The sequence below is a fragment of the Erinaceus europaeus genome, chromosome 8 (genome assembly GCF_950295315.1).
Source record: "Erinaceus europaeus chromosome 8, mEriEur2.1, whole genome shotgun sequence".
NCBI classification, from domain to species: Eukaryota; Metazoa; Chordata; class Mammalia; order Eulipotyphla; family Erinaceidae; genus Erinaceus; species Erinaceus europaeus.
In genome coordinates this window covers 51,955,509-51,971,072 of record NC_080169.1, presented here as the reverse complement: position 1 = coordinate 51,971,072, position 15,564 = coordinate 51,955,509, and the positions used below count along the sequence as shown (strand labels likewise).

General features: G+C 37.2%; 1 protein-coding gene across 7 annotated transcripts in view; it reads right to left on the bottom strand.

The window, feature by feature from the left end:
• The window catches only part of SGCE (sarcoglycan epsilon), an 89,033-nt gene that overhangs the window by 4,223 nt on the left and 69,246 nt on the right, over positions 1–15,564 (bottom strand). For 4 of the 7 annotated variants that reach the window (XM_060196214.1, XM_007522503.2, XM_016187880.2 and 1 more), the window contains 2 exons: positions 15,521–15,547; positions 14,612–14,800 (listed from right to left, as the gene is read on the bottom strand). In XM_060196214.1, the coding sequence (XP_060052197.1) occupies positions 14,612–14,800; positions 15,521–15,547 (216 nt within the window). The remainder of the gene's footprint in view (positions 1–14,611; positions 14,801–15,520; positions 15,548–15,564) is intronic. The other 3 variants (XM_060196213.1, XM_007522502.2, XM_016187882.2) reach the window with 1 other exon arrangement.

Sequence of the window (15,564 nt, the reverse complement as noted above, 5' to 3'; positions counted from 1 at the left end):
TGAGTATGTTCAGAAATGAAGATATTTAGTAATCACTGTGTATTATGCGAACCTGACCAGCAATGACACCATTTAGTCTCACTTTTTGTATTAAAACTAGCTTGCAAAAAATACAAAATTCAAGCTCTGTGTAAAAGAAATTCCAGGAATCACTGGCCTCTTGCTACAGAATAGGGCTTGATCTAACTAGGGTTTTTTCTAAGTTTATTTTTTGTTTGCTCATTTCCCATTCAGCAATGGAATTCATTAATTGAAATCCTAAGCAGAACTCTCAATGGACAAAAGAGATAAATGCAAGATTCTTAGATTGAAGCAAGGAAGCCAAGAGTCCTGGCTGCTTTGTGTCCTTTGCTACACATGCTGGCCCCCAGAAGGCATTTCTACAAAAACCTTCAGGAAACAGTATAAAGTGATATGAATCATTAGCCAGGCAAATATTATGTTTTAAATATAGTGATCCAAAGTGGAAAACAAAAGTATTCTGGTTAAATACTGTTCAAATTCTTAGTCTTTAGTAATGTTTATGACTTCAAAAGTTTTTATTTAAGCTCAATTTAAGACACTTTGTTAAGGAAATAACAAGATCAAATCAAATTCAATTTGGGAAAGTTACTTAATAATTCATCCCGATTATTAATTTCTTTTTTATTATGTCCTATTTGACCCACTTATTTTGGTGACATCTCAGGAAGAATTTCTTTAGATTTCTTATTTCAGTATTCCAATGTACTTATGGTGTCCTGATAATGGAAGTAAAAGGCTAATTTTAAACCACAAGGAGATTTTAAAGTTGGTAAAGTATCCTTCCTACAGAAGTAAAATGCAATTTCATGAGCATTTGGGGGAGGGATATGAGTTTAAACTATCTAGGAACAACTGCTTTGCATCTATTCTACATTAGAAACTAAGAGAGCACACCTTCTATACACACATTACACACAAGTACTAGCTCACTGTACAACATTTCTAGCATTGTCTTGTTTACTAATGGATTAATCAATACAATCTGACAAAATAATAGGACAAAAATATCTATCTTTGATCAAGGAGACGCACAATTTAAAGTCAGTATCTGAATGAGGTAGCTGGAATCTCCTTCTCCCTTCATCCAACTTCACCTTTTGTTAGAACACTGTTCAAAAACCACTAATCAAAGTCAATCCACTCCCTGCCTTTTCTTCTCTAGTCCCTATTTTTTCCCTCTTCAGTTACACCACAAAAACTTTCTAAACACAATTGGGTTTGGCTAGATTGAAAGAGAAATGGTTGTTTGATAAAGTGCCATATGCAAACTAGCAAGAGAAGACTGAGAAAGCAGTGGTATGGCATAAAAGTGTTTGCAGCACCTGCACTGACTGATTAAATCTAAACAATGTACGCGCGCGCGCGCGCAAAATAAGGTGTGTTAGCTAGGTGGAGTTTCAAATTCCCTAGAGTCTCCAAGGTATGCACTGCTATCCTAGCTGCTTCTGTGGTTGTCCAAATTTGTAACTACAAATTTGTTTGTGTTAATGTTTCTGTGGTAAGACTACTTGAGGTGTGTATTCTGCTTAAGAACTGAAGGAGGTGCATCAGGAGAGCACTGCTTCAGGCATAAAGGGAAAATGCTTACAACTAACTCTCCCACAGTTAAGAAGCAAAGAATGCAATTAGAAAATGCAAGCACTTCCATGTTTGGGGAACACAGGCTGCTGAAGGCAATTACACAGGAGAATAGGGCCTGACTTCAAATAGAGGTCTTATAATCCTTGGAAGAAAGGACCTTTATAAAGTTATAAAACTGCTTACAATAATTGAGTTATTAATGAACTTACTGAAAGATTATTGTGTGTAAACTGAATTACATAGGAAAAACAGATTTAAGAAAACTGTAATTCTCTAAATTATCAGCATTAATTATTTCCTAATTTTTCTAACATTAATTATATGCATTTAAATTGAAAATTATGTAAATTAGCCCCTGCATAAAGTTTATTCTTTAAGAAAACAAAGGTAATAATTTGCCAGTGAACAAAGGATTTGCAGGTGGAAAGAAGAGAATTATTTTAAAAAATTTTTTTTTAAATTTATTTATTTTATTTATTCCCTTTTGTTGCCCTTGTTGTTTTATTGTTGTAGTTATTATTGTTGTTGTCGTCGTTGTTGGATAGGACAGAGAGAAATGGAGAGAGGAGGGGAAGACAGAGAGGGGGAGAGAAAGATAGACACCAGCAGACCTGCTTCATTGCTTGTGAAGTGACTCCTCTGCAGGTGGGGAGCAGGGGGCTCAAACCGGAATACCTATGCCAGTCCTTGTGCTTTGTGCCACCTGTGCTTAACCCACTATGCTACCGCCCGATTCCTGAATTCTGAGCTTTCTATGCCTCTAAGATAAATCAACTGTCTTAAAAGACTCAAAGAAGTTTCTACACAGTTTTAAAGTAAAGTTTTTAATACTCCTGAGTCTCGCTTAGGAACCAATAAAAATTTCCATTCATGATCTTATGCTTGAATATATCTGGTGTTGAGTCTGAAGAATCATATGAAATCTTGTCCATAACTAAACTGCTTATGAATGATAAATGCAATTGTTATTAAAATTATGTGGAGATAAAATATATGCTCTACTAGGGATGGTTAAGTAATAAATACCAGGAAGCAATACCCAAGTATATACCGCTTGCTTATCAAGAATTACAAATTGGGGTCCGGGTGGTGGTGCATCATACTTATGCTCACATAGTATGAAGCACAAAGACTGTGCCAAGGATCCTGGTTCAAGTCCCCAGCTCCCCACCTGCAGGAGGGTTGCTTCACAAGTGGTGAAGCAGATCTTAGGTGTTATCTTTCTCTCTCCTTCTCTATCTTTCCCTCCCCTCTCAATTTCTCTCTGCCCTATCAAAAAAAAAAAAAAAATGGACACAGGAGCAGTGGATTAACAGTGAAGGCACTGAGCCCCAGTGATAACCCTGGAGGCAAAAAAAAAAAAAAAAAGAATTACAAATCAAATCAAAATCTCATTTTAATGTTGAAAATTTGGTTCAGTATAAATGACTGAAATGTTTATTTATATATACTTAATACTAAAATAAAACTTAAAAAAACTTTTAAGGTAAGGAGTAAAAAAAATGAATTCAAGTAAAGGATAGCTGAGATAAACCTGATAAGATAAATTCCCTATTACCTGGCATGGTTGGAAAATGAGGTTAATCACATATTCTGACTTATAGGGAGTTACCATAGAGACCATGCACATATTATCCATTTCCAAGAATAAAAGAAAGATAATATACACTCAACACAGAAACTACACCAAATGTAATTTAATTTCTCCCTGATGAGTCAGACTCACTTGATGATCTTACAGTGCCTCAGAACAATCATTGTGAATATCATCAATTATCTATGTTCCCTATTTATATTGAAGTGTTAGCTAATGGAGCTTTTCCATTAGCAGAAATATGAAATAAAGGTTTTCTGGACTTAAAATACATATGGTCAAAATGTGAGAAGGTCAGTAAAATAACCTACTGTATTTGCAAATAGCTCAACATAATGATAGTCTTGATAGGGTTATGAGAGGACCAGGAAAATGTGTTTGGCTGTAAACTAGAAAGGAAATTTTATTTTTGCTTATTAGTAGCAACATTGTAAGACCCTAAACAAAGGGGGTCAAAATAATATTTAAGGAGCTACTTTTATTATCAATATATATGGCCAACGAGCATCTCTAAAAACAGTCAACAGAGTTTTTCCCCCCTTAAAACTCTTTGGCAATAGAATTTTTCTGATTTACAAACACATTAATAGTTCTTTTACTTATAATGAATATTTTTTATAAATTTTTGATGAATTACTGTTTTGCCAGTAAAAGCATTTTCAAGATGATGTCCTTTAAGAAATTATATCTAGAAAATATACAATACTGCCTATTATGATAATGTATATATTCAGAAATTGATACATCTTTTAAAATATTTTATTTATCCCCTTTTGTTGTTCTTGTTGTTTTATTGTTGTAGTTATTATTGTTGTTGTTTTTTATGTCATTAATGTTGGATCAGAGAGAAATGGAGAGTGGAGGGGAAGATAGAGAAGGGGAGAGAAAGATAGACACCTGCTTGTGAAGCGACTTTCCTGCAGGTGGGGAGCCAGAGGCTCGAACCGAGATCCTTACGCCAGTGCTTGCACATTGTGTTACCTGTGCTTAATCCTCTGCACTACCGCCCAACTCCCAATATATCTTTTTAATTGAAATGTTGGACTGTAACTTACTATTGTTTTAACCTTCCCTCTTCAAATGTATGTTACCACACCATAACCACCACTAATATATTAACATTCCTCTATAAAAGTCCACTGCACCCCCACAGATGTGTATCTGCAATATGCTCATCTAAAACTTATACAATTACACACACACACACACACACACACACACACACACACACACACCCCACATCAAAACAATGTGTGGGGGGGCAGGGCTTAGCACATGAGCAGTCTTACTGTTCTGTGTCACTTTTCATTCAGACAGAGACAGAGGAAGGGAGAGAACCAGAGCTTCCTTTAATGTTGTAGCACCTTCCACATAGTGCTGATGCTCCAGACATGGACTATACTCATGGCACTGCAGGCTTCCTACCCAGTGAGTATCTCTTCTGCACTAAAAATAATATTTTCTAAAAAGCCACTTCTTCTGACCTTTCACCATGGATTCACAAAGCATTCCAACATACTGAAAAAACAAAGTACTCTTGTAATTTAAACAAACCAACCAGCTTCTTGAATGTACTTGCTCATTTATTTCATGTTTGAGAACACAGATCAACAACCCATTAACATTCTTGAGTAAAAAAACAAAACAAAACAAAACAAACATACACACACACACACATACACACACACACACACTGGTACAGTGCTGTCTCTCCTCTCTGGATATAAAAACATAAATGATAGTAAACTAAGCTGGGGAGGGTACTTAGTATTTCTAAAGCATGAGACCATGGGTTCATTATACAGTGCCATATTAAAAAACAAAATAACACAAGGCTACATGAAATAATAGCCTAAAAGAATTATTTTCATTGCCTGGGAGGTGGCTCAATGCGTAGAATATAGGACTTCCATGTTTTAGACTGCAAACTTGCCCTCTGACACTGCATGCTCTGGAGCAATGGATTGGCCTCTCTCCTTGCTCATACAATTCATAAATAAGCAATGAAAAAGTAAGGCTGTAACTCTAAAAACTGGCCAGCGTCCCTGAAAATGTAACACTTTGCTTGAAAAAGCAACTGTCATTTTGAAATTGATGAAATTGTTCATAATTTTCATCTAGGGATAAAGCTAGTCGTAGGCAGAAAGACTGCCAAATTGTGAACTATTACAATATACTTAAAGTATCAACACTATCTAGTCCTGCTAAAGTGGGTTTTATGATGACACACTAGCCTCTAGAGCAATCAATCCCTCTATTCAGAGCAAGCACATTTTGTGTGAGACTTTAAAATACATCCCTGACAAAATATCAGTATGTCTCAATTTCTAAATTTTAAATATAAGCAATTTTCTCTACTCTCAACAGTACTCAAATCAATTAATCACAAAGATGCACACAGAAACAGACACAAATATCTTGGCCTATTCAATGCTAAATAAAATACTTTTAGATTTCCAAAGTATTCTGGACAAATTTGCCAAGTCCAGCTGTCTATACTATTCATATTACCTACTATTTAACTTCCAAATTACACATTCGTTTTACATGGCTACAAAGTAATAATTTACAATGGGAAAATATTTGTGCTTAACATGGTTCTCAGATAAATTTTAAGTGAGAGTTTTACATTTATATCACATTCTGACGGTTATGTAGGGGGCAGGGAGACTTTTCTGTATATTAGTTATATTACAAAAGTAAAGTAAAAGAGACGAGGATCTCAGAGCATACTTAGTGACTGCCTTGGGGAAACCGGAAATGAATTCATTTTAACATTTGGCAAAAAAAAAAAAGAAGGAAAGGAGAGAGAGAAGAGAGAGAGAGAGAGAAGGAAAGAAAGAAAGAAAAAGAAAGAAAGGAAGGAAGGAAGGAAGGAAGGAAGGGAGGGAGGGAGGGAGGGAGGGAGGGAGGGAGGGAGGAAGAAAGAAAGAAAGAAAGAAAGAAAGAAAGAAAGAAAGAAAGAAAGAAAGAAAGAAAGAAAGAAAGGGGATCTGGGTAGAGATATAGATAGCATGGTTATGCAACAGATGTCCTGAGGTTCTGAAGTTCAGTCCCTAGCATTGATCATAAGGCAGAGCTGAGCAGTTGTGTGGCTTAAAATAATCAAATAAAGCCAATGGGTTGGGGTGTCCAAGTGGTGGTGCACCTGGTTGAGCACACACATTACAATGCACAAGGGTTCAGTCCTTAGTCCCCACATGCAAGATTAAAGTTTCATGAGAGGTGAAGCAGTGCTACAGCACTCTCTCTCTCCCTCTGTCTCTGTCTGTTTCTCCCTATTTTCCTGTTCCTTCTCAATTTCTCTTTCTCTATCCAATAAATAAATAAGTAAATAAATTAAATACTAAAAATAAAAACAAATGGGTTAGAAAGATAGCATAGTGGCTATGCAATAGATTTTCATGGCTGAGGCTTTGAGGTTCCAGGTTCAATCATTGGCATCATCATAAACCAGAGATTAATAGTGTTCTGGTAAAAAACAAACAACCCAATGGAATACTATGCAGCTATCAAGAACAATGAACCCACCTTCTCTGACCCATCTTGGACAGAGCTAGAAGGAATTATGTTAAGTCAGAAAGATAAAGATGAGTATGGGATGATCCCACTCATCAACAGAAGTTGACTAAGAAGATCTGAAAGGGAAACTAAAAGCAGGACCTGATCAAATTGTAAGTAGGGCACCAAAGTAAAAACCCTGTGGTGAGGGGTAGACATGCAGCTTCCTGGGCCAGTGGGGGGTGGGAGTGGGTGGGAGGGATGGGTCACAGTCTTTAGGTGGTGGGAATGGTGTTTATGTACACTCCTAGTAAAATGTAGTCATATAAATCACTAGATAATTAATATGAGAGGGGGAAAATTAATTGTATGTCTCGAAGTTTTTAAAACACAGACTGAGTCTTTTTAACATATAGGATGTGTATTTGATGTGCGGACTCTCTCAAAAGCCTAGTCCAAGTAGATCAGAAGCAACCAATAGCACAGCTATATACAAGATACTGGGTACTGTACAGCAAACCCTAACAAAAGGACTTTTCAAAGTTAACCCAAGTACCAAATAATGCGAAGATAACATTAACTTTCCATTGTCTTTTTGAACCCTAAGACAGCAGGAGCCTCACATCTCCACTATAGAGCCTCTACTTCCCCCAGTCCTTGAACCTTTGGATACGGCCCACTTTCCCGTATACCTCTTCTAATCCATATCAAATAATATTGCATCTGCCGATCGCAACCTAATTAACACAACGATTACCACCTCAACATGCTTCACTTCAGACTGTGTCAAGAGACTTCACGTGTGGAATGACAACCCTTCAGCTTTATTACTCAGGTGAGACCTTTCCTTACATAGTATTCTCTAATTACATCCCAGGTGGTTCACTTTCTAACAAAGACCCCAAACCTAGATATACACCAGTTTCTGTGAGAGAGAGCATATGTTCACACGTATCCATAAACTACTGCAAAATATATACATGAAAGCAGAAGTACAATAGAGTTTGCAGTGAGTATCCCCCAACACTTCCTCTCCACTATTCCAAGCTTTGGGTCCATGATTGCTCAACAATTTGTTTGGCTTTGTATGTTAACTGTCTCTTCAGTCATCAGGCTCCAGATGCCATCAGGATACTGGCCAGGCTTCCCTAGACTGAACACCCCACCAATGTGCCCTGGAGCTCAGCTTCCCCAGAGACCAACCCTACTAGGGAAAGAGAGAGGCAGACTGGGAGTATGGACCGAACAGTCAACGTCCATGTTCAGCAGGGAAGCAATTACAGAAGCCAGACCTTCCACCTTCTGCAACCCACAATGACCCTGGGTCCATGCTCCCAGAGGGATAGAGAATGGGAAAGCTATCAGGGGAGGGGGTGGGTTATGGAGATTGGGTGGTAGGAATTGTGTGGAGTTGTACCCCTCCTACCATATGGATTTGTTAATTTATCCTTTCTTAAATAAAAAAAAAAACCCAGACGACAGTACACTTGATTCAAAATGAATGACATTAAAATGAAGATGCCAAAACAGAAAAAAAATTGTATAGATTCTATGCATATAACAAAGACTCTCACAAGCAACTAGGTTGTTTATTCAATACTTCTCCCCCATAATTAGCTCTTAACAAGATTCATTTCAGCCTGGTGGAAGACAGACCTAGCATTACAGAGAAATTTTACACTAGTAAATTGTGCTTATAAGTAGAAATAAACCCACACACATATGGGCAGCTAACATTATTTATTTAGTTAACTGCCACCATGATTATTGCTGGGGTTCAGTGCTATGCAACAAATCCACTATTCCTGATGGATTTTTTTTGATAGATACAGAAGGAAGTGATAAAGAGGCAGAGAGAAAGAGAGATATTTCTGCTCTACTGCTCATGAAACTTCCAGCCTGAAGATAAAGATGGGGACTTGGGCCTGAGTCCTTGCACATAGTAATGTGTGCAGGCTACTAGATTCACCACTTCCCAGTTCCTATGGACAAGAGATTTTAAGTGGCCAAGAGCATACAATTAAAAAGGAAAGTTTCTTCAATATATGGTGTTGGGGAAATTGGACAGCCTTTATTAAGCAAAACAATGAAACTAGATCACTACCTAAAACCATATACATAATTTCAATGGATTAAAATTTTACCTGTAAATCCTAGAATCCTAAAATACACAGATGTCTTTGATAACTCTACAGCTCAGTAAGAGAAGTAAAATCAGAAAAAGGGACTATATCAACCTAAATATTCTTAGACACCACAAAGAAAACTATCATTAAAATGAAAAGACAGTGGCTGAGCAGTAAAGCACCTGGTTGAATGCATATGCTACCATGCATGAACAACTGGGTTCAAGTCTCTCATCCACACATAAAGGGGGAACTTCCTGAGCAGTGAAGCAGTGATACAGGTCCCTCTCTCTCTCTCTCCCTTCCTTCTTGATTTCTCTCAGCCTTACAAAAAAATAAATAAAATAAAATATTAAAGAACCTTATAAAGGAAAAGACATCCTACTAAATGGGAAATACACTTTCATATCATTTGTCTAATAATAGATTAATACCTAAAATGTATAAAGAATTCACAAAACTAAAAGCCTTTCTACATTGTTCTTCTGATAAATTAGGAAACATGGTGAATAACTGCCTCAGAACCCAAGAAATATAAGCAAGATTTATTCAGAAACTCACAGGGACAAAGAACACTGCTCAGCTCAGTTCCGGTTGGTGGTGGAGAGGGGATTGGGCCTGGGACTTTGGACCCTTGGGAAAGGGAGTCACTTTGCATAAGCATTGTGCTATCTATACTCCACCATTTTATCCCTTAAACAGAATTGAGTGATTAAGCTTAAAAATAAACCTACAATTAAAAAGCCCTGACTCCCATAGCCTGCAAGGAAGATAAGCAACATAAGATGGTTTGATAGCCACTGTTATTGAGAAAACATTGAAACAACTCAAGATTCACAACTGTGGAGGGAGGGGAAGATGGCGGACTGAGAAGCTGTAACAGTGTGTTCTCTGATCACATCTTCTGGAAATGGTAGGATTTTCTGCCTTTAGCAGGCCTGACACCAAAGAGGTGATTATAATTTAATTTGGGTTAAGAATTAGAGTAAAGGTGACACGGACTAGCGGGGCTCCAGACTTCCCAGGCGGCGCCAGGCAAGGCGAGTGCGCCGGGCATTGTCCTCCGCCCGGGAAGGCGGCTGATTGATCCTCTAATCATTATGTAATGTCCTTGCCTATCTTTTATTACTTTATTTAATTTAAAATCTATCGTGTCTGAGATGAGAATGGCTGTTCCTGCCCTTTTTTGTGGACCATTAGCCTGTATGATAGTTTTCCATCCTTTCACTTTAAGTCTGTGTTTATCTTGTTGTGACAGATGGGATTCTTGCAAGCAGCATATGGTTGGGTTATGTTTTCTGATCCATCCCCCCACCCTGTGCCTTTTGATGGGTGAGTTTAAGCCACTGACATTTACTGATATTATGGATTTAATGTATTGTAGTGCCATTGTTCTAAAAAAAATTTGTTTACTCTGATATATTGCAAGTATTATAGTGATGTTCTTGTTTATAAGAGGTCTTTTAGTACCTCTTTCAGGGCCGGCTTGGTGATGGTTGCCTCCTTTAACTGTTGTTTGTCTAAGAAGGTTTTGATCCCTCCATCTAGCTTGAATGAAAGTCTAGCAGGATATATTATCCTTGGTTGAAACCCTTTTTCATTCAGGGCTCGACTGATATCTTGCCACTCCCTTCTGGCTTTTAGAGTTTGAGTGGAGAAGTCTGCAGATAATCTTATGGGTTTTCCCTTGTATGTGACTTTTTGTTTCTCTCTTGCAGCCTTTAGGATCCTTTCTTTATACTTACTTCTTCTCATTGTGACTATGATATGTCTTGGTGTCTTCAGGTCTGGGTTGATTCTGTTTGGTACTCTCTGGGCCTCTTGAACCTTGATGTCCTTTCTGTTATTCAGGTCTGGAAAGTTTTCTTGTATTATTTCCTGTAGAATGTTTGCTTCCCCTTCCTCTCTTACTTCCTCAGGCAGGCCAATTGGACAGTGGAACAGAATTGAAAGCCCAGAAGTAAATCCCCACACCTATGGACATCTAATCTTTGATAAGGGGGCCCAAAGGATTAAATGGAAAAAGGAGGCTCTCTTCAATAAATGGTGCTGGGAAAACTGGGTTGAAACATGCAGAAGAATGAAATTGAACCACTTTATCTCACCAGAAACAAAAATCAACTCCAAATAGATCAAAGACCTCGATGTCAGACCAGAAACAATCAAATACTTAGAGGAAAACATTGGTAAAACATTTTCCCACCTACACCTCAAGGACATCTTTGATGAATCAAACCCAATTGCAAGGAAGACTAAAGCAGAAACAAACCAATGGGACTACATCAAATTGAAAAGCTTCTGCACATCCAAAGAAACTATTAAACAAACAGAGAGACCCCTCACAGAATGGGAGAAGATCTTCACATGCCAGACATCAGATAAGAAACTAATCACCAAAATATATAAAGAGCTCAGCAAACTTAGCCGCAAAAAAGCAAATGACCCCATCCAAAAATGGGCAGAGGAAATGAATAAACCATTCACCTCAGAGGAGATCCAAAAGGTTAACAAACATATGAAAAACTGCTCTAGGTCACTGATTGTCAGAGAAATGCAAATTAAGACAACACTAAGATACCACCTCACTCCTGTAAGAATGGCATACATCAAAAAGGACAGCAGCAACAAATGCTGGAGAGGATGTGGGGACAGAGGAACCCTTTTACATTGCTGGTGGGAATGTAAATTGGTACAGCCTCTGTGGAGAGCAGTCTGGAAACCTGTCAGAAGGCTAGACATGGACCTTCCATATGATCCAGTAATTCCTCTCCTGGGCATATACCCCAAGGCCTCCATAACACCCAACCAAAAAGAGGTGTGTACTCCTATGTTCATAGCAGCACAATTCATAATAGCTAAAACCTGGAAGCAACCCAGGTGCCCAACACCAGATGAGTGGCTGAGAAAGCTGTGGTATATATACACAATGGAATACTATGCAGCTATCAAGAACAATGAACCCACCTTCTCTGACCCATCTTGGACAGAGCTAGAAGGAATTATGTTAAGTGAACTAAGTCAGAAAGATAAAGATGAGTATGGGATGATCCCACTCATCAACAGAAGTTGACTAAGAAGATCTGAAAGGGAAACTAAAAGCAGGACCTGATCAAATTGTAAGTAGGGCACCAAAGTAAAAACCCAGTGGTGAGGGGTAGACATGTAGCTTCCTGGGCCAGTGGGGGGTGGGAGTGGGCGGTAGGGATGGGTCACAGTCCTTTGGTGGTGGGAATGGTGTTTATGTACACTCCTAGCAAAATGTAGACATATAAATCAGTAGTTAATTAATATGAGAGGGGGGAAATAAATTGTATGTCTCAAAGTTTCTCAAAAGATAAACTGGATCTTTTTAATATATAGGCTATGTATTTGATATGCGGACTCTCTCAAAAGCCTAGACCAAGTAGATTAGAAGCATCCAATAGCACAGCTATATACAAGATACTGGATACTGTACAGCAAACCATAACAAAGGGACTTTTCAAAGTTAACCCAATTAACAAATAATGTAATGTTAATATTAACTATCGATTGTCTTTTTGAACCCTAAGACAGCAGGAACCTCACATCTCCACTATAGAGCCTCTACTTCCCCCAGTCCTGGAACCCTTGGATAGGACCCACTTTCCCGTATGCATCTCCCAATCCAAACCAAATAATATTGCTTCCGCCGATCACAACCTAACCAACACAACGATTGCCACCTCAACATGCTTCACCTCAGACTGTATCCAGAGACTTCACGTGTGGAATGACAACCCTTCAGCTTCATTACTCGGGTGAGACCTTTCCTTTTATAGTACACTCTAATTTCATCTCAGGTAGTTCACTTTCTAACAAAGTCCCATAACCTAGATATACACCAGTTTCTGTGAGAGAGAGCTTATGTGCACACGTATCCATAAACTACTGCAAAATATATACCTGAAAGCAGAAGTACACTAGAGTTTGCAGTGAGTACCTCCCTAACACTTCCTCTCCACTATTCCAAGCTTGGGATCCATGATTGCTCAACAAATTGTTTGGCTTCATATGTTAACTCTCTTTTCAATCACCAGGTTCCAGATGCCACCAGGATGCTGGCCAGGCTTCCCTGGATTGAAGACACCACCAATGTGTCCTGGAGCTCAGCTTCCCCAGAGACCTTACTAGGGAAAGAAAGAGGCAGACTGGGAGTATGGATCGACCAGTCAACGCCCATGTTCAGCGGGGAAGCAATTACAGAAGCCAGACCTTCTACCTTCTGCAACCCTCAACGACCCTGGGTCCATGCTCCCAGAGGGCTAGAGAATGGGAAAGCTATCATGGGAGGGGGTGGGTTATGGGGATTGGGTGGTGGGAATTGTGTGGAGTTGTACCCCTCCTACCTTATGTTTTTGTTCATTAATCCTTTCTTAAATAAAAAATTAAAAAAAAAAAAGATTCACAACTGTGAACTTTTAAGTACCTTAATTAGACACAAGTCAATCCAGGCAAATGTGATCAGTGGATAGGAAAGTAGTGAGGGAGGGACCTTATAACAGACCAGACATAATGGTTAAATCCAGAAGAAACATTGGAGAAATGAACCATGACAAAAGCCTACATATAAGTTCCAAAAAGGTAGATGCACATAGAAATGAAGACAACATCCAAACACTAATCAATGCAATAATTATAGGAGTGAGGAAAGCTTTTCAAAGTAATATCATCAGAAATGGGGAAACAACAAATGAAACTCTGAAAGAAAACACTAATTATCTCAAGGTAAATATTGTGTTTACTGTCAACTGTAAATCATCAATCTCCCAGTAAAGAAATTAGAAATCTAGATGTATATAGAAATTAAACACGTTGGGTATTTAAACTGAAGGATTACAAGAAAAAAAAACCCATGAATTCTAACACACACACACCTCTATATTAATTATAGCAATTGCTAAAAGCAGGAAAAAAACTAATGATCAGATAAATAACTTTTTGTATATACGTACAGTAGCATACTACTCTGCTACCAAAAGGATGGAATCCTATAATTGTAATTACATGGGTGAATCTAAAAGGTTATTATGATTAATTAAAGAAGTCATATTAAGACAACCACTATGATGTCACTGATATATAGGACGGAAATAAAACAAAAAGTGAACTTTAAGATTAACAGTAAATTTAAAAAGATATTCCACATTGTAATCAGTAGGCAAGTATAATTTAAACAATAGTGTATATTACTATAAACCTACTAGAACAGTTAAAATTATAGAGAAAATATTTCTAAGTAAATAGTTGTATAAATTGTATTTACAGCTAAATTATAAAGATTCTTTTTTATATAGGAGCACAGTACAAAAATAACCTATGAGATTTTTATCCTAACTTAAAATATTTAGATTAAGTATCTTTGCTGTAATAATATATGAAAAAGGTTAAGAAACTCAGCTCATTTGAATAATAGCTCTAAAAGTAATCAATTTGCCATACTTTATGTAGGCCTCCTCTGTTTATAGCTTACTCATTTTTGAGTAGAGATAAGTAGATATTAGTAATCTCAATTTCTTGAATATTAAGGTAAATATTCTCTGGGTTGAATTAATGCAAAAACAAGAATGAAAGAACTTCCTGAAAATAAATCTTTTGTTTGAGTCAGCACAGTGAAGCTAGTTGAACTCTACACTATCCAAGTTCTTTTGGAAAGACTTTTCCATTTGCAAGGAAACAAAAGCAATGCAAGAAGCTCTGATCTTTACAATTATCAAGTAGGTGTATTCATGCATACTAATAAGTATGGATCCAAGTGGATACTTACTGCTGTGTTTGCATCAACGGCATATTAGTGCTCTCATAATTGTCTGTGTGTAGAGGAGGTATGATTTCCCCAGTTACAGGGTGAAACACAGGAAGCGTTGACAAGGGCCAGGCTATCTCTCTATTCTTGGACATATCACGAAGTTCTTTGGTAGATTTCTGAATAGCGCTATGGTGAACCAGCTGGATGCTATGTCAAAGAAGAAAACAACATATATTTAAAATCATATATTAGCTTTCTTAATCATCAAATTGCAAGTGATAAAATTATTGTTTCTTTTTTAAAAAAGACGTTATTGCACTTTGAGTATTCAACAAGTTATCTCAGAGTAGGAGAGTTATTTAACAAACTTTCAACATACCAAAATGAGCTGAAAAGTTAAAACTTATTTTGAAATAGATTTCTTTTAAACAAGATATAAATTATTGTGTTAATTTTATGTCCTATGTAACACACTAGAATTCTATTTAATTTCTAAGATTAAGATAAAACTACCATAGCTTTTTATATTATTGCTTCTGATGGGACATTTATTAAATACTCACAGAAGTTTCATTTTATGATAGGGTATTACTGTAGATTCAGGAAAAGTTGTATGAAAGGTGGTTTCATCTGTTCTCTGGTTTATAGAAATGTAGATCGGGAAATCATAATAATACAAATGGCAAGTTAACATTCTAAGTATGAAATACTTTAGGTTTAAATTTATATAATGTTAGATTTCACACTTATGAATTTTTAATCTCTATACCTCCTAAATATCTCTATTTAAAAAGCAGCTTTCACATTTATGAAATAAACTATGAAAGATGATGATTAAAAAAAATGTGACACACATGTATGGAGCATGAAAAGCAACTGAGAAGTGATGAAAATGATAAAGAAAATAACAGGAAAGAAGACACTTACTCTGGAGTTTGCATGTTTCTCTTTTCCCTAGAAACAAAACAAAA